At 45.3% G+C, this 21,471-nt stretch overlaps 1 protein-coding gene and 1 long non-coding RNA gene across 4 annotated transcripts in view; one reads left to right on the plus strand and one right to left on the minus strand.

The window, feature by feature from the left end:
- LOC309399485 overlaps positions 1-21,471 on the plus strand; it is a 338,217-nt gene that overhangs the window by 258,133 nt on the left and 58,613 nt on the right. The gene's annotated exons all lie outside the window — the stretch shown is intronic.
- GOLGA1 (golgin A1) overlaps positions 225-21,471 on the minus strand; it is a 29,978-nt gene continuing 8,731 nt past the window's right edge. For 2 of the 3 annotated variants that reach the window (XM_081967434.1, XM_081967433.1), the window contains exons 6-24: positions 20,962-20,994; positions 20,206-20,334; positions 18,613-18,782; positions 17,259-17,370; positions 16,360-16,455; positions 15,707-15,832; positions 14,731-14,826; positions 13,451-13,546; positions 13,263-13,358; positions 12,340-12,492; positions 12,007-12,102; positions 10,833-10,910; positions 9,422-9,524; positions 8,075-8,235; positions 6,139-6,297; positions 5,435-5,494; positions 4,059-4,205; positions 2,416-2,502; positions 225-1,761 (exon numbers count right to left, since the gene is read on the minus strand). In XM_081967434.1, the coding sequence (XP_081823560.1) occupies positions 1,681-1,761; positions 2,416-2,502; positions 4,059-4,205; positions 5,435-5,494; positions 6,139-6,297; positions 8,075-8,235; positions 9,422-9,524; positions 10,833-10,910; positions 12,007-12,102; positions 12,340-12,492; positions 13,263-13,358; positions 13,451-13,546; positions 14,731-14,826; positions 15,707-15,832; positions 16,360-16,455; positions 17,259-17,370; positions 18,613-18,782; positions 20,206-20,334; positions 20,962-20,994 (2,079 nt within the window). In that variant the 3' untranslated portion in view covers positions 225-1,680. The remainder of the gene's footprint in view (positions 1,762-2,415; positions 2,503-4,058; positions 4,206-5,434; positions 5,495-6,138; positions 6,298-8,074; positions 8,236-9,421; positions 9,525-10,832; positions 10,911-12,006; positions 12,103-12,339; positions 12,493-13,262; positions 13,359-13,450; positions 13,547-14,730; positions 14,827-15,706; positions 15,833-16,359; positions 16,456-17,258; positions 17,371-18,612; positions 18,783-20,205; positions 20,335-20,961; positions 20,995-21,471) is intronic. The other variant, XM_081967435.1, reaches the window with a different exon arrangement.

The raw sequence follows: 21,471 nt of genomic DNA on the forward strand, positions 1-21,471 counted from the left end.
GGGCAACCCCTGAGATATTGGAAGACTGCTGTTCTGTCTCCCCTGGTCCTTCTTTTCATTAAACTAGACCTACCCAGTTCCTGCAACCGTTCTTCATATGTTTTAGCCTCCAGTCCTCTAATCCTCTTTATTCCTCTTTGATGGGCACTGGTCAACCTTTGCATCCAGGAACGCCCCCCCCCCCCTCCAAAGGAACAAGCAAAGAAGATCAAGAACAAGGTTAATTCCAAGAGGGAAAAAAAAAAGAAATTGTATTGTACCACAAACTGGGTCTCACTCAAAAGCCATCACATCCATCGTTAAAAGAGTCCATTATGTACACAGAATGAGTGGCAAGCCACCAAGGCTTTTCCTATCGACATAACGCCCGGAGGGGCGGGGTAGTTTTACGTTCTCTGTACAAGGAAGCAAAAGTGCATTTGTTTGCTACAACCCTCCGCTTTGCTCTGCCAGCTTCACCGTTCAAAAGAACGGCGAACGGAAGCTCTTCTTTGAGAGAGTTTCGACCAGCCTACTATCCAGCTGGTTCAAAAGATACTCGTTGCTTAGCAATGCGTGGGGGGGGGGGAATTGTGGGAGAACTGCAATTAGCAGGAGTTGGGTTTTTTTTTGGGGGGGGGTTGTTTTACCAACTGCTGGGACCGTTTTTTAGCCCGCCTCTAAAATAGTTCGTAAAAACACTGCGGTTTTATTCGCTAAAGGTGTTTCCTTCGGTCGTTTTTTTTAGGCGGAAGGGGGTAAAAACACTATTCTTTTAAGTTCAAACGAAGCTCGGGTGCAAATGTGAATTTCTTTTAAGAAAAGAAGGGGGGGGGAAGCAGCCCTGCAGGTTTAAATCACCACGCTTTCGGCAAAGGAGGAGCAGGGCTGCAATTAGCCTGTCTTAACCACTCAAAAAAAAAAAAAAAACACTTTTTTTACCGTGCACGATGCAACAATAAAAAATCTCTCGAGGGGTTTTATGATTTTTGCTGCTGGGCTCCATCCGTGGTTTCCTTTTTCTGCAAACGAGGGGAAAGGGGGGGGGGGGAGGCTAACCCTTCCCTTTGCCACCCATACATTTTTTTTGTTTGTTTTTTTTAAAAAGCGAAAGCCCTGTTTAAAACCGTTGTTTTTTTTTCCTTTTAAGAAAACAAACAAACAAACAAAAAAAGACCGATAAAAGCCGGCCAGGTGGAAAGTTATTGGAGAGCTGCTTCATTTCCCCTCCGCCCCCCCCCCCAAAAAACCGTTGGTACCCTCAACTGCGCCTGTTAGTAACCTTCCGTGATGTACTGTTAATAGGCTGAGGGGGTGGCGGAGTTGGTACGTATGTGAGAAGGCGGATAATGCTTTTCATCTCCTTAAGGATTAAACGCCACCAGACAGGTTGGGAAGACTTCGGTGTCCCTGCTGAACGTCGCTGGAGATGTTTTGTAGCCTACAAAAGCCCAAAGGCACCTAGCTAACACCTATGGTAACTCTTTCGATCCACAAAGCAGTGGTAAGAGTAGCCCCCCTTGTACAAGTCAACTCTGCACACGTCTTCCTCTCCACTTCCCGGGTCCATGGCACGCGGTGGCCACCGCCATCAACCACCGTTGTTGGGTGCATCTTTTCATAGAAAACAACAACAACAACAAACCTCCCCCCCACCACCACCAAACCCAACAACCGGAGCAGAACATCTTGGTTACAGCTTCAGGACCACATCATCCTCGGGTTGGAGACGGACGGACGGACGCTTCCTCTGGGGAGGGGCTTGGAGCCGAACCAGGACATCTGAAAGAGGGAGGGCGCCGGAATTAGGCGGAGGCCGAACGGCTCTCTGAAACTTCCCCCCTGCCTGCTTAACGGGTGGGAATGAAATTGTTGTGGCCCGCCAGCAGAGCTGGCAGCAGATTCAGACAGTGAGGAGGGTTGGGGAGGAAGATGGGCCAGTCCTGGAGTCTGGGGAAGGCTCTGATGAGGGCTCTGTGTCGGAGGCAGAGAGGGGGCCAGGGTCGTCTGACAGTTATCAGCTGCCTTCGGAGTCGGACATCAGTGAGGCAGAGGAACAGCTGGAGCCTGTTCCCAGTGTGCGCATGCATAGAGCTGCCAGACAAAGGGAACAGCTAAAGAACGGGGGTCAGGAAGGAAGGAACAAAGGAACGAAGGGCAGTGGTTAGAATGTAGTAACTCACTGCCCACTGCCAGTAGTTCGATCCTGACCAGCTCAAGGTTGACTCGGCGTTCCATCCTTCCGAAGTAAAATGAGGACCCAGATTGTTGAGGGCAAGAGGCTGGCTCTGTAAACCGCTTAAAGAAGGCTGTAAAAAGCACTGTGAAGCGGTATATAAATCTAAGGGCTACTGCTGTTTTGGGAAGTGTGTTAAGCGCTCAGGACGAACCTCATTCCATCCAGGTGAATGTCCGAGGATCAACGAGTCCCCTTACCTTGTACTCCAAGGTTTCCTTGACCATGTTTTCTTCCTCGGGGGAGAAGTTGAGCAGCACAGACAAAGCCTTGATCAAATGAAGGGCCTGAAATGTGACGGGAGAAATCAGGTGACCAAAACCCAGAACGTTCCTTGTGTGTCCAATCACAGTTGACCAATAAAGAATTCTATTCTTTTCTATTCTATTTCACACAATGTAGATTGGAACACTGACATAAGCGAGAGATAGCTGACCAGAAAACCAGCTCTTAAGCATTACAAAATAAAATCGATTTCTATATTCCCAGCAGAGGTTTGAGGGGGTCTTTTTTCATGTACATAAATTATAAATGTGCCCAAATTTAAAAGCACGATGCTTTTCAATCTTTGACTTCAAAAACCTAAACCTTACTGTCAATTGTTCCAGCTTTTGAAACGTGTGGAACGCTTTGAGCAATTTCAACCAAACTTGGTAAAAAAAAAAAAATAGAAAAAAAAAAGATAGAAAAAAAAGTAGCTTCTTTTTTATAGCAATTAGCTGTATAATTATACATTTACCTCTTACTTTATAGCTGTGGCATAACTATCCTGTCTAATCATCAAAACCATAAATCATGAGTGGAGTTTTTTTTCTGTGTGATGCAAATCTCTAGACATTAAATCTATTTTCTCTAAAGAGATGTCACTTCCTTTATACGAGTAGGAATAATATCCATAAAATGCTTTTTGTGGTGACCTCACTATCCATTAATATAGAATTTCCCCCTTGTAATTTTAATATAGTTTTGTTTTTCATTGTGTAATTTATATGCTGGCCACTTCCCTGGTTTATTTGCAAACTCAGACCTTTTTTTTGGCTTTACATAACTCATTTTTATTTCATTTCTCTTGATAAAGGTGTTTGTAACCAACTTAATTGGTTGAGAAATAGTTACCTTCTCTGGAAATTCTTTAATTCTTCTTGACTCTTTATCTCATTCCAAATAGCTTATGTTTTCTATTGGCTCTTTTTTTTGGTACATTATGTTATATAAAATAATCTATTCCCTGCTACACCAGAATGTCTGTCTGTCTTTCTTTCTTTCTTCCTCCTCCTCCTCCTTTCTTTCTTCTCTATATATTTAAAAACAGCTGTATGTGTGTATCTTCCAGCATAACTCTGGAACGCCTCGAGCAATTTCAACCAAACTTGGTACACAGATGACTTGCTCTCTGGAGAAAAATACTGTGGGGGCTAAGACACCCCTAATTCCCCTCGGAGTGTGTATTCTGTTATGATACAGCCTGTTGTGCCTTCTACCATACTGCCGTAAAATGGCTTCTACTGTACAGCACAGTGGAGTTGCCATAGTAATGGCTTCACAGTACTCCACAAGGGGGCTCCCTCTGGTAGGAGGGAAAATCCAACATTAGAAATTATGTTTGGTTCAGACATTTTCCCCCTATAAATAAATACCCAGGCAACCGCGGTTTATCGGCTAGTGTGCGTATATACAGATATATATACATATGTGTTGTATTTTTGCTGATAAATAAATAAAGGGAGACTAGTATAGATCTATTTCAAGCTATTTAGCTCTCATCAGCTAGTCATACCCTTACTGGGATTTGAATATATATATACATATATATATATACATACACACACATATTCCCCTTTACCTCCGATTCCCGGCAGGACATAAATTTTAACACCACATGCTTCAGATACTCAAAGTTGATCTCTCGGGAATCGCTCAGATCCGAGTTGTTTGTTACAGTCAAACCGGTCGTGGGCACTTCAGGGATTTCACCATCAGGTCTAATTTTCTGAAGGGAGAAAAATAAGAGCTGGGTTGAAAGAGCAAGAGGGAGCCGAGCATCGTGCAGAGTGCAAAGGCTGTGTCAATCTTCAGAGTGTTGTCAATATCAGGGCCCTATGCTATCAAACTTTCTTTCTGCGCCAACTCAGGAAGCTCAAACTGCCCAAGGAGCTGCCGATTCAATTCTAGAGAGGAAGGATTGAGTCTGTCCTCTGAACCTCCGTAACTGTCTGGTTTGGCTCTGCAACCCAACAAGACAGACACAAGACTTCAGAGGATATTTAGAACTGTAGAAAAAACAATGGCTACCAATCTGCCTTCCATGGAGGACCTGCGCACTGCATGAGTCAAAAAGAGGGCTGTGAAAATATCTACAGACCCCTCGCATCCTGGACATAGATGGTTTCAACTCCTACCCTCAAAATGACACTATAGGGCACTGCACACCAGAACAACTAGGCACAAGGACAGTTTTTTCCCCAACACCATCACTCTGCTAAGCAAATAATCCCCTCAACACGGTAGAACTATTTATTAAGTCTGCATTACTATTACTATTAGCCTTCTCATTGTTCCTATCATTCACCTCCTGCCACTTATGACTGCAGGACTGTAACTTTGTGCTTGAATCCTTATGATTTATATCGATTGTTTCCTAATATAATTTGATTGCATATTTGTACCCTATGGCTATCATTAAGGCTGGTACCTTATGATTTGTGACAAATGTATCTTTTCTTTTTATGTACACTGAGAGCATCTGCACCAAAGACAAATTCCTTGTGTGTCCAATCACACTTGGCCAATAAAGAATTCTATTCTATTCTAATTCTTATTCTATTCTTCCATTCCATTCTACTTTTTATATTCTATTCTTCCATTCCATTCCACCTTTCCTTTTCCTTTTCCTTTCCTTTCCTTTCCTGTTCTATTCCTTTCTATTCAAACACTGTGGTGTCAATCTACATAATCCATGCAATATAATTTTTTAATTTAATTTTTTATTATAAATAGATATCTATTTATATACGTGTGTGTGTGTGTGTGTGTGTGTATACAGTATATAATTTTATAATATAAAAACTCACCACTATTATTTTTATAAAAAAATAATAGTGGTGAGATTTGAACTGCCAAATTACAGGCAGCCGGCAGTCAGCAGAAGTAGCCTGCAGTACTAAACTCTAACCATTGCACCATCGCCGATACGTTTTATCCAGAAAGGTCGATACTCACAAGTTCTTTCTGCAAGGTTTTTTTGAGCTCTGCCATTCTCTGCTGCAGCTGTTTTATCATCTAGTGGAAGAGGGGGGGGGAATGGGGGGGGGAGGATATCTTGAGTCCCCCAAACTTCCAATGATTTTCCTCCCCCCCCAAAAAAGAAGCAGTTACTGAGCATTCCCTGAGCACCTTCAGAAAGCAGGACAACAAAAACTGAGCAAATTGATGGTCCAAGCTGCTATTTTTTATTTTTGTTAAGGAAAGGGTCAATTTCCCTCCATTAAAAAAAAGAAAAGAAAACAGATAGCCCTCAACTTATGACTGTTCAGTGACCATTCATAATTTCAGCAGCACCAAAAAAATGACATTTTTCACATGAGATCAAAATTCAGACGCTTGGTCACTGACTCACATTTACGACGGCTGCAGTGTCCCACGTGACCTCCTTTTGCAGCCTTCCGACAAGCAAAGTCTCTCTCTCTCTCCCTTCCTCCCTCTCTCTGTCTCTCTTTCTCTCTCTCTCTCTCTCTGTCTGTCTCTCTCTCTCGTTGTGTATATCATTTCTCTCCTTGTGTCCATAGCTGAGTGGTATGGGATTTGTATGTCTGTATATATTTGTATATAAACCACTATTAATTATCTAAAGGCGCTGTGTGCTGTGTTTTGCTCCCGGGTTTATCTCATAATAATACTCATGCTGCCAAAAGTCTGAAACTCACCTTGTTTTTTTCTACTATCTGCTGCTCCAGGTCTTGGTTCTCCTTCTGGAGTTGGACGGCATCGGAGGGAACCAGTTCTCCGTTGGGTTCCGGCTCTCCGTCTTCCGAAAGGTGCAACTGGTCTTCTAAAGCCATCGATGTGAGTTCTAACACGGCAGCCTGGCCGGCAAGAAGGAACAGAGTTCAGTCGTTCTGAATTCTGGATAGTCTCCAAGTAGGACACGAAAGCAGTTGCTCTCTAGATTTTTTCTACCCTCTGAGTCTGAGCCAAAATTTCACCCCTGCCTTGCCCTGAGAAACTTTCGACCTGTTCAAAGATACAGGATACAGAATCAAAGAAGTATTGGACAAAAATAAAAGATATGGTTGGGAAAAAATGATAAAACAATGTATTGAGCTTAAACCAGAAATATTTCCTTCGGGAATATTACCTGAAACTTACAATAAAGAGAATATATATTTAATTATTCATGTATTAACTGCAGCTAGAATTGTATTTGTACAATGTTGGGAAAGCGAAGAGATTCCTATTGATGAGAAGGTGATTAGGAAAATACTAGAATGTGGAGAAATGAATAGATTAACATTAGCAATGAAGGAGAAAGAACAACCTGATTATTATATGATATGCGGAGTGCTTTACCAATGGTTAGAGAATAAAAAAAGTAAATTAAAAGGGAGACAGAAATGAGAAAAAAACGATCCATGTTAGTGTTAGTATGATGAGAATAACTATGTTTAATCTTATTATGGTATTCTTATTGGAAAATATGTTAATGAAGGAAAGGAAGAGGATTACAATGTTTAATTGTCCAACGTATTACAATTTGTGGAAGGATGCTGCACAGAAATATTTGTACTCAGGCGACACACAGTTTAAGGAAAGATGGAATATTTACTGTATTTTTCAGGGTATAAGACGCTCCGAAGTATAAGACACACCTAGCTTTTTGGAAGGAAAACAAGGAGAAAAAAAAATCTGCTTCTGCCTCCCAGCAATTTAATACAATAATACAATAATACAATAATACAATAGTAGAGTTGGAAGGGACCTTGGAGGTCTTCTAGTCCAACCCCCTGCCTAGGCAGGAAACCCTATACCGTTTCAGACAAATAGCTATCCAACATCTTCTTAAAGACTTCCAGTGTTGGGGCATTCACAACTTCTGGAGGCAAGTTGTGAATGCCCCAACACTGGAAGTCTTTAAGAAGATGTTGGATTTGCCTCCTTGCAACGAACAGCAAACAGTACAGACAATATACACTGTTTGGAGTGTTACATTTCAGACTACACTTGTACAGACGCTGTTAAAATTAATGTGGCTTTCTGAAGTATAGTTATTCTCTCCTATTTAAAAGAAGATACAATAGCACTGGGCCTCTTCAGATCAAGCGTTTATTTTAAAAAAAGCTTCCTCATTTTGTTAAGCTGTCTAGAACAATCACAAAGCAGTCTTTAGAAAATAAGTCTAATAATCTGAGCAGTCTATAGGCATTTATAGTTATTGACTTACCTTCTTGCAGCAAACAGCCTGATTAGCACAAGAAAAAAAATCTGCCTCTGCCTCCCAGCAATTTGCCACCTGGAGCGTACAGCAAGTTTCACTTTCATTTTAAGAGTTTTCCGATCATCAGCTGTTTCAGGCTGCAGGGACTGCTATACCCTATTGCAGCCTCTGCAAGCCCCATTTTCCCCATTTGCTGCAAGGAGGTAAATTGCTGGGAGGCAGAGGCCAAAGGGTGGGGGACGGTGGGTGCGTGGGGCTACATTCAGTGTATAAGACGCACTCACATTTTCACCCTCCTTTAGGGGGGGGGGGGGAGGGTGCGTCTTATACTCCGAAAAATATGGTATATTCAAAATTTGGAAAAATAAATAAAAAAACTTTAAAAACAGGGTACAGAATTGGAATCCCTGTGGATGAAATCCACTCACTTGCTTCTCGCTGGCAAACAGCCTCTCTTGCTGTTCCTGGTGCTGCGTCTGGAGAATCAGCAGCTGCTCCTGCATGGCGGCTTCCTTCTCCGCCGCCTGGCCCTGGCACGTCTCGAGGCTGGATTGCAACTGGTGCATCTGCAGCAAAAGGAGATCATGACCTGGAGAAAAAGAGACAGAGTGAACCCTGAGTTGGGGAGAAGCCACTTCTGGGCTCCCATCACAGTGGGATGAAGGAAGGCAGCGTCCACAGCTTCCTGTTTAGAACACCCTGTGATGTAGTTTAACTTTCTTGAGGGTAGTAACTGTAGACGGTGGGGACTTAACTTAAGGTTTGCTGATTAGGAATATTTATGTTTAAATCCTCTATTAATCTATGCATATTTATGACTATCCTTTCCCCCTCCTTTTCTGAAGTTTATACATGTTCTGACCCAGGCTTCCTTAGAAAGCAAGAAGCGGAGTCTGGGTCCCGGCAAAACCCCTTTTATTTACACGACTTGTGAATTCCTTTCATTCGCAGTCCACAAGGCTTGGCAAACAATCTTTCTAAGGAATATTTGTCCACACGAACCTTATCTCGCTTGGAGAGCTGCCAGATAACTAGTTTCCAAACGGCAGGGCAAGGCAAAACTTGGCACAGAGTCTCTTATAGTCACAAACAGAACTTTCCACTCTTGAAACGACCGAAGGAACAAATTGTTTCCTGCAAAAGCCCCCTCCCCATTCGCTCCTCTTTTGTTTCCTCTGGGAGGGGCCAATCACCTCCAAGGTGTGGCTTTACTCCCAAGTCAACCCTGCTTTCTCAGTTGTTCTTGTCTTCTGGCAGCTCTGCGCACGCGCACACTGGGAACAGGCTCCAGCTGTCCTTCCTCGCTATTGACTAGCTCCTCTCTGTCTCCAACACAGAGCCCTCGTCTAAGCTTTCCTCAGCGCCCAGGACTGGCCCATATCCCTCCCCAACCTCCTCATTATCCAGCTCTGCTCCCAGCTCCACAGGCCGCCACAACAATAAATATGAGTTCATTCTTTTGTCTGTAGGAATCCTTCCCATTCTTGTCCGGAATAAATTGCTCTGGTGTGCACTGAATAAATAATTACTGCGGTGAGCATTGATTATGAATTTTTAGGCCCTGCATTTGATCCCACAACATACACACTAGTAAACAGTCACGGCCACCTCCAATTTAAGAGCTTCACAAATTAAAAAACCCAAATAAATGCTAATCATGCTCAACGCTGCAAGTTAAGGTGGAGCTCCGTGGAAGTGAGAAGGCAGACGCATAAAATGTTGAGAGAAGCAAACAAATAAATACTCTCTGGACTGGTGCTGGCAAACGGTCTCACCTTGCCTTAAGGATTTCGCCTCTTCCTCCCGTTTCAGGAGACTGTCCGTTTTGGCTGCAATCTGTTGCTCCTTTTCCCGTAACGACAAGGTCAGATCCGCAACCTGACCACAAGAAGAAGAAGAAGAAATCTGTCCGTTGTCAGAACGGGATGTCACTCTTAAGCATTGTCACTATTGTAGCAATAAACTTAAGACTTATAGACCGCTTCACAGTGCTTTTACAGCCCTCTCTAAGGGGTTTACAGAGTCAGCCTCTTTCCCCCAACAACCTGGGTCCTCATTTTACCCACCTTGGAAGGACGGAAGGCTGAGTCAACCTTGAGCCTGGTGAGATTCGAACTGCCAAATTGCAGTCAGCCTTCCATCCTTTCAAGATGGGTCAATGAGGACCCGGATTGTTGGGGGCAAGAGGCTGATTCTATAAACCACTTAGAGGGGGCTGTAAAGCACTGTGAAGCGGTATATAAGTCTAAGAGCTTCTATCTATCTATCTATCTATCTATCTATCTATCTATCTATCTATCATCTATCTATCTATCTATCTATCTATCTATCTATCTATCATCTATCTATCTATCTATCTATCTATCTATCTATCTATCTATCTATCTATGCTGAATCTGCAAACCACTTAGAGGGGGCTGTAAAGCACTGTAAAGCGGTATATAAGTGCATCTATCATCTATCTATCTATCTATCTATCTATCTATCTATCTATCTATCTATCTATCTATCTATCTATCTATCATCTATCTATCTATCATCTATCTATCTATTATCTATCATCTATCTATCTATCTATCTATCTATCTATCTATCTATCTATCTATCTATCTATTATCTATCTATCTATCTATCTATCTATCTATCTATCTATCTATCATCTATCTATCTATCTATCCTGACTCTGTAAACCACTTGGAGAGGGCTGTAAAGAACTGTAAAGTGGTATATAAGTGCTATCTATCTATCTATCTATCTATCTATCTATCTATCTATCTATCTATCTATCTATCTATCTCTTATCTATCATCTATCTATCTATCTATCTATCTATCTATCTATCTATCTATCTATCTATCTCTTATCTATCATCTATCTATCTATCTATCTATCTATCTATCATCTATCTATCATCTATCTATCTATCTATCTATCTATCTATCTATCTTATATCTATCTATCTATCTATCTATCTATCTATCTATCTATCTATCTATCTATCTATCTATCTATGCTGACTCTGCAAATCACTTAGAGGGGGCTGTGAAGCACTGTAAAGTGGTATATAAGTGATTCTCTCTCTCTCTCTCTCTCTCTCTCCTCTGTAAACCGCTTAGAGAGGGCTGTAAAGCACTGTGAAGCAGTATATAAGTCTAAGGGCTATTGCCATTGCTATGCATTCCCTACCTGCTGCTGCAGAGACTTGCTCTGTTTCTGTGTCTCCTCCAAGGCTTGGAGGACCTCAGTGTTGCTGCTCAGCTGTGCCTGCCAAGCCAAGTGAGAATCCTGGGGTTAGAAGGCAGATTGTTCCCAGTAACTGCAAGCAAGAGTGGGAGAAGATCACCTCCTCCCAGAAATGCACCCCAACTCAAACCAGGAGAGACGTTTCCCTCATAATACGATCTGCCTAATGATCGGCGGGTTGGACGTGGCTAGGTGGTCATGTGACTGGGTGGGTGTGGCCAACTTGATGTCACTCACGTTGAGGGGTGTCTTGCCAGCCTCTACTCGCCTCTCCCCTCCCAGTCCCTCCTCGCCTGCCCGCCCGGGCTCCTTAGGGCCCCAACAGGAAGCAGTTGCTGGAGCTAAGCAGCCACCAGGAGAAAGAGTTGGCAAAACAGCTCAGTTCAAATGGGATCTGGCCGAGAAGGAGGCTCAGCAGAAGCACCTCACTGAGGACTAGGAGCATGGGCTTTCCAAGCAGAGGGAAGACCTGCGGGAGTGCAAGGCCAGGTGCCGGCGCCTGGAGGCTCAGTGGGCTGAGATAGTCAGCCAGTTCCAGGCCATGATGCAGTCCCACTGGAACGAGGCCCTCCAGCTCTTCGCCACCAGCGGCTCTTCCCTCCAGCCTTCACCCAAAGCCCCCCACCAGGAGGCCGAAGCAGACCCCAAGTCGGAATTTCTGCCCCTCTCCGACCCCCACAAAAAGACCCCAAAGGGGGAGACTCTCTGCAGCAACACAAGTGTTCATTGCACGTATCCATCCCAGGGGCCGTAGTTTGAGGACCCCTGCTTTAGTGCCATATAAAAAAGGCAAATAATTTTTCTGCCAAAATTTTCTCGTGGACCACGTTGGTGACCGCTGATCCACCCAGACATAGGTGGGTGGATTGAGGAGCGAAGACAGTGAGAGGGACAAGGGGAAGAAAGAGTGGACAGACAAATGGATAAATGGGTGAGTGAATGGACAAGTATCTTCAGTCCTTAAGCAGCAAGTATTCTTATAGAATGACACAGGTGGACAATGAAAACAGCATCTGAAGGGTTTGGGGTTGGTGACCCCAAAGGGCACAAATCCTGCTGTGGCACGCTGGACACAGCCCCCCCCCCACCCCAAACGATTAGAAATCTCGGCTCCCACCTTGACTCTTTCCAATTCAGACTCCTGCCGTCTTAAGGAACTTTCTAACCCTCCACATCTGTCCTTCAGTTTGGCGTTTTCTCCCTCCAGCCGGCTCTGCGGAGGAAGAGGAAGACGTAACAAAATGCCCGCGGGCAGAGAATTTGCCCTCTTCCTGAAGTCCTGAAGCTCACCCAAAAAGCTAAAGCAGGAGGGAAAGTTTGGGGAGGAGGCCCTTTTCCGTGCTCTTAGCCTTCCTCCACACCATCAAAGCCAGGATGATGGGGGTTTGGGGATTTGGGGTGTCACGGAGAGCTTTGAAATTGGAAGAGCCTAGAAGAAAAGCGCACTCACGGACTTCTGCTGGGCAGCCTCCCTTTCCAACGTCTGGGCAGCTTCAAGGTCAGAAACCTGCTTTTCCAGCTGCCTCACTTGGTCCATCCACTGAGACTGCATGGAAGAGAGGCCTTCCCGGGATTTGGTCCGCTCTGACTCCAGATCCACTTGCTGAGGAGAGGAGAGGAAGAGGACAGAGAAAGAAAGGTGTTAAATGAGGAAAGGGAAGGAAAAAGGAAAAGGAAAGGAAAAAGAAAGAGGGAAAAGAAAGAGGGAAAGGGAAGGGAAGAAGCAAAGGAAAGGAAAAAGAAAAGAAAGGGAGAGAAAAGGAAGAAGAAAAGAAAGAGGGAAAGGAAAGGAAAAAGAAAAGGAAGGGAAAGGAAAGGAGAGAAAAGGAAGAAGAAAAGAAAGAGGGAAAGGAAAGGAGAAAGAAAAGGAAGGAAGTAAAGAGGGAAAGGGAAGTGAAGGAAAGAAAGGACAAGAAAGGGAAAAGAAAAGAAAGAGTGAAAGAAAAAGAAAAGGAAAAGGGAAGGGCAGGAAAGGAAAGGAAAAAGAAAAGGAAGGGAGAGGAGAGAAAAGGAAAAGGAAGAAGAAAAGAGGGAAGGGAAAGGAAAAAGAAAAGGAAGAAAGGAAAGAGAGAAAGGGAAGCAAAGGAAAGAGAGAAAGGGAAAGAAAGAGGGAAAGGAAAAGGAAGAAAAGGAACAGGAAGCAACTCTAGCACCCCAGGAGGTGCATAACTGCTCAGAAGAAGAATCTGAAACAAATGCGCTGAGAAAGAAACCCAAAAGTTTCAGGGAAGCCTTGGAAGAGAATCTGCACCCTGATCGGCCTGGAATTCCTGAGGATTATTCCACTTCAGGCCCAGACAAATCCTTTCGGTGTCTTCTCGCTGCTTGTCGGGGATCTTTCCTCTCTGCCCCCTTTTCTCTCGGGCCTCTTACCAGCTTTTGGAACTGCAATTCTTTCCCCTTGAGTTCATCTTGGCTCCTGGCCACAGCTTCCTTGGCGAGCTGAAGGGCTTCTTCCAAATCCTGCAGCTAAACAAGGAACAAGAGGCTCTTCGTTCTTGGACTCCTGGCCCATCGCTCCCTCCCGCCCTGCCAGGATGTCGAGGAAAGCATCTCTTTACCTGCTGCGATCTGCTCGCCTGGAGACGGCGGAGGGATTCCTCGTTCTCTCTCCGGCCCGCTTCCTCCGTGGCCAACCTGCAGTTCAGCTGGCTGATCTGGAAAGCGACACACAAGATCCCTGGAGTTGAGCCTTCCCTCAAGGAAGAGGGCAGGAAGTGTTCTAACCGAGGCTTCCCGAGAGCATGAAGTGAACTCCTTGTCCCGACAAAAAACCCTTTTATTAATCGACAGCAAATTCTGCTCATTCACATCCAGCAAAGTCTTTCAAGGGAGGATTTATGGTCACAGACCTTATCTGGCTCGGAGAGCTGCCAGGCCGATATCTGCAGAACTTGGCAAGGAGTCACGAACCAATGAAGTGAACTAATGGTCTCCTGCAAACTCCCCTCCCCTTTCGCTCGTCATTTCCTCTGGAAGGGGCCATTCATCGTCCACCTTACTCCAAGTTGACCCCTGTTCTTTAGCTGTTCCCTTCGTCTGGCCACTCTACGCTTGTGCACACTGGGAACAGGCTCCAGCTGTTCTTCTGCCTCACTGATGTCTGACTCTGAAGGCAGCTGATAACTGTCAGACGGCCCTGGCCCCCTCTCTGCCTCCGACACAGATCCCTCATCCGAGCCTTCCCCAGACTCCAGGACTGGCCCATCTTCCTCCCCAATCTCCTCACTGTCCGAATCTGGCCGGCACAACAGGAATATCCCCCACGCATCCTGGGACAGTTGTGCTGCTTCAGGTAAATAGGGACAATGCAAAGCAAGTAGAAGGTCCCATATCAGAGCTGCAGTCTCCATCCCTCAAAAGCCCCTTGACCTATGACCGTCATTGAGCCCCAAAATTATGGCTGTAAGTCATGGTGGTTATTAAGCTGATGAAGTGACCATGCCTAATTTTAAGGCCTTTTTTTACAGAGGTTGTGAAGAACATCATTTGTCCGCAAAGGGCATTTTTTGGGGCCAGAAATTGGAAGTAAACACCAGTTTCAAGAGAAAAAAAAACCCATTGCAATCAGGTGATAAAATGAGGACTGATCTATACTGGCCTCCAAGAATCTAAAACTGAAGTCCGAGCAAAGGGAACTCTGTACATGCTCAGTGAATCTCGCCACTCCAAATAGCTCCAGAGCAAACCAGGGGTACTCAAGGCTTCTTCTATAAAATTAATCTTTCGCCTTTATCAAGCCAAATTTTTCCCCCCAGAAATATACGCAATGAATGGAATCTGTTCCTTTTTGGCCCAACGAAACTCTTAGACTGGCTAGGTCGATTTTGCGTAGTCTTACCTGAGATTCCAGGAGATTTAGGCTCTCCTTGTGAGCGGTTTGGGCCGTCAGGAGCTCTTGTCGGGTGTCTCCTAGGCTTTGCTCTAAAGCGCTTTTCTAAAAGGGGAAAGGGAAGGAGAGAGAGAAAAAGGAGCAAGGGGAGGAGAGGAGAAGAGAGAGAAAGGGAAAAGGGAAGGAGAGGAGAAATAAAAAAGGAGCAAGGGAGGAGAGAAAGAAAGGGAAAAGAGGAGAGGAGAGAGAAAGGGGGAGAGGAGGGGGGGAAAGGAGCAAGGGGAGGAGAGGAGAAGAGAGAGAAAGGGAAGAGGGGAGAGGATAGGAGAAGAGAGAGAAAAGGGAAAGGGAAGGAGAGGAGAAGAGAGAGAAAGGAAAAGGGAGAAAGGAGAGGAGAGAGAGAAAAGGAGCAAGGGGAGGAGAGAATAGAGAAAGGGAAAGGAGGAGAGGGAAAGGGGGAAAGGAGAGAGAAAGGGGGAGAGTGGAGGAGAGGAGAGGAGAGGGGAGAGCAGAGGAGAAGAGAGGAGAGAAAAAGGAGCAAGGGGAGGAGAGGGGAAGAAAGAGAAAGGGGAAGAGCAGAGAAGAGAGATTACCCCTCAGAAATTGATGGTGAGCCAACCAACAACACAAACCAATTAACAACACTAAATACCCCCCTAACAGTATAGATTATGCAAATTAATTCAGAAGCACTTTATATGCCTTTTCCCCCCATGCTGTCTTGTTAACGCTGATCCAAATTATAACCAGAAGACCAGCAAACAAACCCAAAGACATCCCTGTTTTCTGTATTTCAAAAGTTGATGGAGCCCAGAACAGATTTCCAAGAGGAAAACGTAATTATTAGCCAACGTGTCCCTCTGGCCAAATTTGTGTGGGACTATCCGACCGGGTCCACAAGGTGAAGTTTGAACGGTGAAGGCCTATAAGGCTCTCTCTGTCGGTGGCCCATCTCTTCCCGCTGTCCCAATCGACCTCTACTCACCTCCCTGAAGAGCTCCTGAAAATGTTCATCTCCCGAGAGGCTGCCTTCCAATCGCTTCTCCAAGTGGGCTCCCTTCTCCTGCAGTTGGTCCACCAGCTGGGTCTTCTCCTCCACTTGGAGAGCCATCTGTTGGCAACACAGAAGAGACGCTTGGCAGCCCGTCTGCTAAGAGAGGCTTGTCGGGCAAACCTGCCTGATAAGGAGGGGGAAGGTCTCCATTCCCTAGGTCGCCGGCTCAAAATTCAGACACGTGGCCAACCGATTCGTATTTATGACGGGTCGCAGTGTCCCGGGGGTCATGCGATCCCCTTTTGCAACAAGCAAAAGTCCACGGGGAAGTCAGATTCGCTTAACGGCTGCGTGACGGACTTAAGAACCGCAGGGGTTTACTTAACGACTGTGGCCAGAAAGGTCGCCACACGGGGCAAAGCTCCCTTAACGACGGCGCTCGTCCTAGCGACAGGAATTTGGGGCTCAATTTGTGGCCGTAAGACAAGGCCTGCTTGTACCCCGGGGTTTTGTTTGTCCGGTTCGAGGCCCGGCTGCTCCTTGGAGCCCAAAGATAAGCAGAAGAACGTAAAGGAAGAGAAATCCTTCGTCCGAAACCCCACTTGCTTTCAACGTTTGAGCCCAACTGTCCGGAGATCTCTAACCTTTTGCCTTTGCTCTTCAAATTCCAGCTTCAGGGACCGGTGTTCTCCCTGCAGCACCTCCAGGTTCTTCTCTGCACTAGAGGCAGCCAGCTGAGCCTAGGGGATTCAAGAGTACGTCTAGTTTAATGAAAAGAAGGACCAGGGGAGACATGGCAGCAGTCTTCCGATATCTCAGGGGCTGCCCCAAAGAAGAGGGAGTCAAACTACTCTCCAAGGCACCTGAGGGTAGAACAAGCAGCAATGGGTGGAAACTCATCAAGGAGAGAAGCAACTTAGAACTGAGGAGAAACTTCCTGACAGTTAGAACAATTAATCAGTAGAACAGAAGTTGCCTCCAGAAGTTGTGAATGCCCCAACACTGGAAGTCTTCAAGAAGATGTTGGATAGCCATTTGTCTGGAACGGTATAGGGTTTCCTGCCTAGGCAAGCGGGTTGGACTAGAAGACCTCCAAGGTCCCTTCCAACTCTGCTATTGTATTCTCGTATTCTAAGAAAAAAGATCTACTCCGGGACATCTGAGGTCAACTCTTCCTGGGATGCTTTTAAGGCCGTGACGGCAAAGCTATGGTACGTCTGCCACAGGTGGCACACAAAGCCCTTTCTGCAGGCATGCCAGCTGGTTAAAGCCACAGGAATCTTTAGAGTCGGTCTTCACCAGCCTTGTGGCAATGCGATCTATCCAATAAAACTCTTCTTCGAGGAATCTACCTGCCTCGGAGTTCCATTTGCTATGGGTATATTACTTGGAACCCCGAGGTGAATTTTATTACAGAAGGATATCCTCAAGCAGGGTTGTGCATGCCATCTTTGGTGCTCCCCCCCCACCTCCCTGCCACTTTATGCCCATCAGAGTGCCAGCCTCAATGGAAAGAGTGAAGAAGCAGGATCCCAAACGTCACCTTCTGCAGATCTGCTGACAGGCGTTGGACGTAGGATTGCAGCTCTTGGCTGCGTTCTTCCAAGCTGGTGATCTTGTTTTCTGCGCTCTCCCTGGCATCTCTCAGCTCATCCCTACATGGGAGATGGGAAGATAAAACTTTTGAGCCACAGGGCAAGTTCAGAAGCTTGAGTTCAGCTCTTCTCGGTCAAAAGCTCGCTCCCTATTCCTAGCCAGAAGAAAAATCTTCCACATTCAACATCAGAGAGAGAATCAAATAGGATCCAATCTGGGTCGGTCATTGAAAAGGGCGTTGGTACTTACCTCTTCTAGTAGGGTGAAGATAGCATCCATACATGAGTTGACATTGTCCACCTTCTGATTGGACTGAGTCTGATTAAAGATAGTTAAGACACACCCCTTGTGCTAGCCTTACCCAGTTTTTCGACTCAGTCCACTTTGGGGACGGTCGTGTCATCGAATATCTCTATTGTTTGAACTAACTCATTACGAAATCTCCAGAACTGTAAAGCCTACAAGCTTGAAATTCGGCACGTATGTTCCTCTCGGCTTCTGCTCAACAAGCTCAGCATCTTAGCCACTGTTTTCAGGCCGTCAGTCATATTCCTTTCTGGATCTTTGGCCTGCCACACTCTCTTTCAATTTTACCGCACTGTTTATTAGTGGGGAATTGGGAGGGGGAATAGTAAGGAGTAGAATGTGTTGCTGTCAAAATAAAATTCCTTTCTAGAAAGCCAAGGGTCATCTTTTGTCTCTACACCTGACCAGAACTGGATGGGTGGTAGAACTGCCAGCATGGCAGTGGGAGATTGGACCATGGGATGGGCTTGTGGGTGTGAGGGAAAGATCTTGAACTTTCAACTGGGTGGGGAAAACCGGGAAGCTTTCAGATTCGGGTTTCCACAGATGTGCCAACATGGCTCTCTTCATAAATTGGAACTCAGAGCAATACTTTGCCTTGGACTCTGTTTTAATTTTGGATGTTATTTACGCTGACACACTGAGCCACAGACTCAAGTTACAAGGAACTTAGACCCAAGTTAAAACCAGACCAGAGTCCCTCTTGGTACTGCTGGGTTCAGTTCTCCCACAGGCTTGTTGGTCAATTCCTCATTGAAGGAGGACTCCGAAAATAGGATGCTCACATCAGGTTGGGCTGTTGTTGGTCCTGCATCTGGCAAGGGAGCCCTACCCTGTCCTCTTGACTCAAAAGGCTGATACTGAAAGAGCCACAGGGACGGGGCCGAGCCAATTCCCTCCCTACTTCCTTCTCCAGGTAATAAAGTTGGCAGGTATGACTCAGGACACACAACACACCCTCCCAACCGTCTCAGGTAGCTAACATCTTCTCCTACCTTTCCGTTGTAAGGTCCCCCTGCTGCCGTTGCAGCTCCTGAACCTCCCTGGCCAGGCGTGAGGACAAATCCTGAGACACTTGCAGCTCGTCTCGTGTTTGTAGCAACTCCTGGGTGGAAGACCTCAGGTCTCCCTCCATCTGGGCCAAGGATTCCTCCTTTTTCAGAAGCTGGATGTTTAACAAAAAAAACCCCTCTTTAAAAAAAAAAAGATAGTTTATTCAAAGAAAGTTAAAATACCAATATATAAAAACAAACAAAAAAAAATACATTAAAAACAAAAAGTGTCAGGCCTTATTTTCAGGGGAGGTCTTACTTTAGCGCCTGCGCTCAAAAGCATGATACCCCGTTTCTCCCCAAAATAAGACCTCCCTGGATAATAAGCCCAATGGGGCTTTTGAGCTCATGCACTAAGCCCTCCCCCCAAAATATTGCAACACAGCAGCAGCCATGAGGTGGCCACGCTCGCCACCTCTTGCACCTCAAAAATAATAAGACCTCCCTGAAAATAAGGCCTGACACTTTCAAAAGAAAGGATCAAAAGAAAATAAGACTGTGCCTTATTTTCGGGGTAGGTCTTATTCTTTTTAAGTGAATGCTGATTATTATAACAGTGTATGTAAACATTTAGATGGGACTCTTTTTCAAAATTGAGATGCTGGAAAAAGGTCCACAAATGGAGCCTCCATGAGGACCTGCGTGCAAAACAGGATGGAATGAAAAAGTTTGCCCACTCGGGAGGTGTGTGTGTGGGGGGGGAGGATGAGAAAGGAATCAAGGTCGGAAAAATAATAATATTAAGAGTGAGCTTGGTGCATTTCGGGCCAGAAGCCAGAGCCTGGAAGAAAAAGGAAATTCAGCCGAAGGTGTGTCCCAACCTGAAGAAATGGAATGGAATAGAATAGAATAACAGTTGGAAGGGACCTTGGAGGCCTTCTAGTCCAACCCCCTGCCTAGGCAGGAAACCCTATACCGTTTCAGACAAATGGCTATCCAACATCTTCTTAAAGATTTCCAGTGTTGGGGCATTCACAACTTCTGGAGGCAACTTCTGTTCCACTGATTAATTGTTCTCACTGTCAGGAAGTTTCTCCTTAGTTTTAAGTTGCTTCTCTCCTTGATTAGTTTCCACCCATTGCTTCTTCTCCTGCCCTCAGGTGCTTTGGAGAATAGCTTGACTCCCTCTTTTCTGTGGCAACCCCTGAGATATTGGAAGACTGCTATCCTGTCTCCCCTAATCCTTCTTTTCATTAAAGTAGACATACCCAGTTCCTGCAACTGTTCTTCATATATTTTAGCCCTCAGTCCCCTAATCCTCTTTGTTGCTCTTCTCTGCACTCTTTCCAGAGTCTCTGCATCCTTTTTACATCGTGGCGATCAAAACTGGATGTCGTATTCCAAGTGTGGCCTTATTACGAAGGCCTTATAAAGTGGTATTAACCCTTCACGTGATCTTGATTCTATCACTCTGTTGATGCAGCCTAGAACTGTGTTGGCTTTTTTGGCAACAGCTGCCCACGGCTGGCTCCTATTTAAATGGTTGTCCACTAGGACTCCAAGATCCCTTCTCGCAGTCACTATTATTATCCTCACCATGTGCTTGATTTTCGCAAGCTCCTGTTGTTGAAAGCCTTCCAGCTCGTCGATCTCGTCCCTCTTCTGGAATAGATTCAAACTCTGTTCTCTCATTTCCTGGAGCTGGGCCGAAAGAAGCTTCCTCTCCTGTTTAGCAGAGAAAGCACAATAAGGATAGGGGGGGGGGGAGAAAAAGTAAATAAAGATAAGGGAGTCTCGACTTCAGGGCAAAACTTAAGCAGGTTTCGAAAGATAGTTAAGGAGGGGGAACTCCTACAGATGTTTAGGATCTGGAAATCCAGTCTTATAAGACATGGCATTCCTGAAGGATCTGGGGACAGCCCCCAAAAGCTAATATAGCTCTTTCCTTTTGGGTCACTTGGGAGCAGTGCCCTTTGACCCCCATCCACCCTAAAGCAACAGCAATTATATACCGCTTTACAGTGCTTTTACAGTCCTCTCTAAGCGGTTTACTTGCCCCCAAATAATCTGGGTCCTCATTTTACCCACCTCGGGAGGATGGAAAGCTGAGTCAACCTTGACCCTGGTGAGATTCGAACTGCCAAATTGCAGGCAGCCAGCAGAAGTAATCTGCAGTACTGCACTCTGACCACTGCGTCACTGTGGTTCATTGTTTCCTTTCGGCAGCCCCTCTTAAGAGACCCAAACGTCCATCCTCTGAGGTCCCTCCTTCCCCGCAAGGCTTTTATTCTGGAGATTTCCCCAAACCAAGCACCATGTTTGTCCATCCTTGCTTTCAAGGCAGCTCCTCACCTTTTCCAGATGTGACAGCTTTTCTCGCCACTCCTGGGAAAATAAAAAGGGATAACTCAACATCAACATGGCTGCCCTGAGCACCGGCACCAAAGAGGCACCGAAGGAAGATTTTGGCCTGGAAGGATTCAGTAAAAGAAAAGCAAGGTAGAGACCAGCAAGGCCCACAGGAGAGGACCTCGATGCTCAAACAGCTGCTCTGACATCATGAGAAAGAGAGAGATGCTTGAGTTACATCACAGAGAGGACAACTTCCTTAAAGGCGCAGCCGTTATTTACATTAGAGGTGGAGACTCTTTGAGAGCTGCATACGAAATTTCATTTTAACGTATGCCAATTAGTGGATGTTCAAAGTGACAATAAAATTATTCTATTCTATTCTATTCTATTCTCATTCCATTCTATTCTCATTCCATTCTACTCTACTCTTCATTCTATTATTCTATTCTATTCTGATTTCATTCCATTCCATTCCTAATTTCTATTCTATTCTATTCTCATTCCATTCTA

This window comes from Natrix helvetica, assembly GCF_964273705.1.
Source record: "Natrix helvetica genome assembly, chromosome: 15".
Classification (NCBI taxonomy): Eukaryota; Metazoa; Chordata; class Lepidosauria; order Squamata; family Natricidae; genus Natrix; species Natrix helvetica.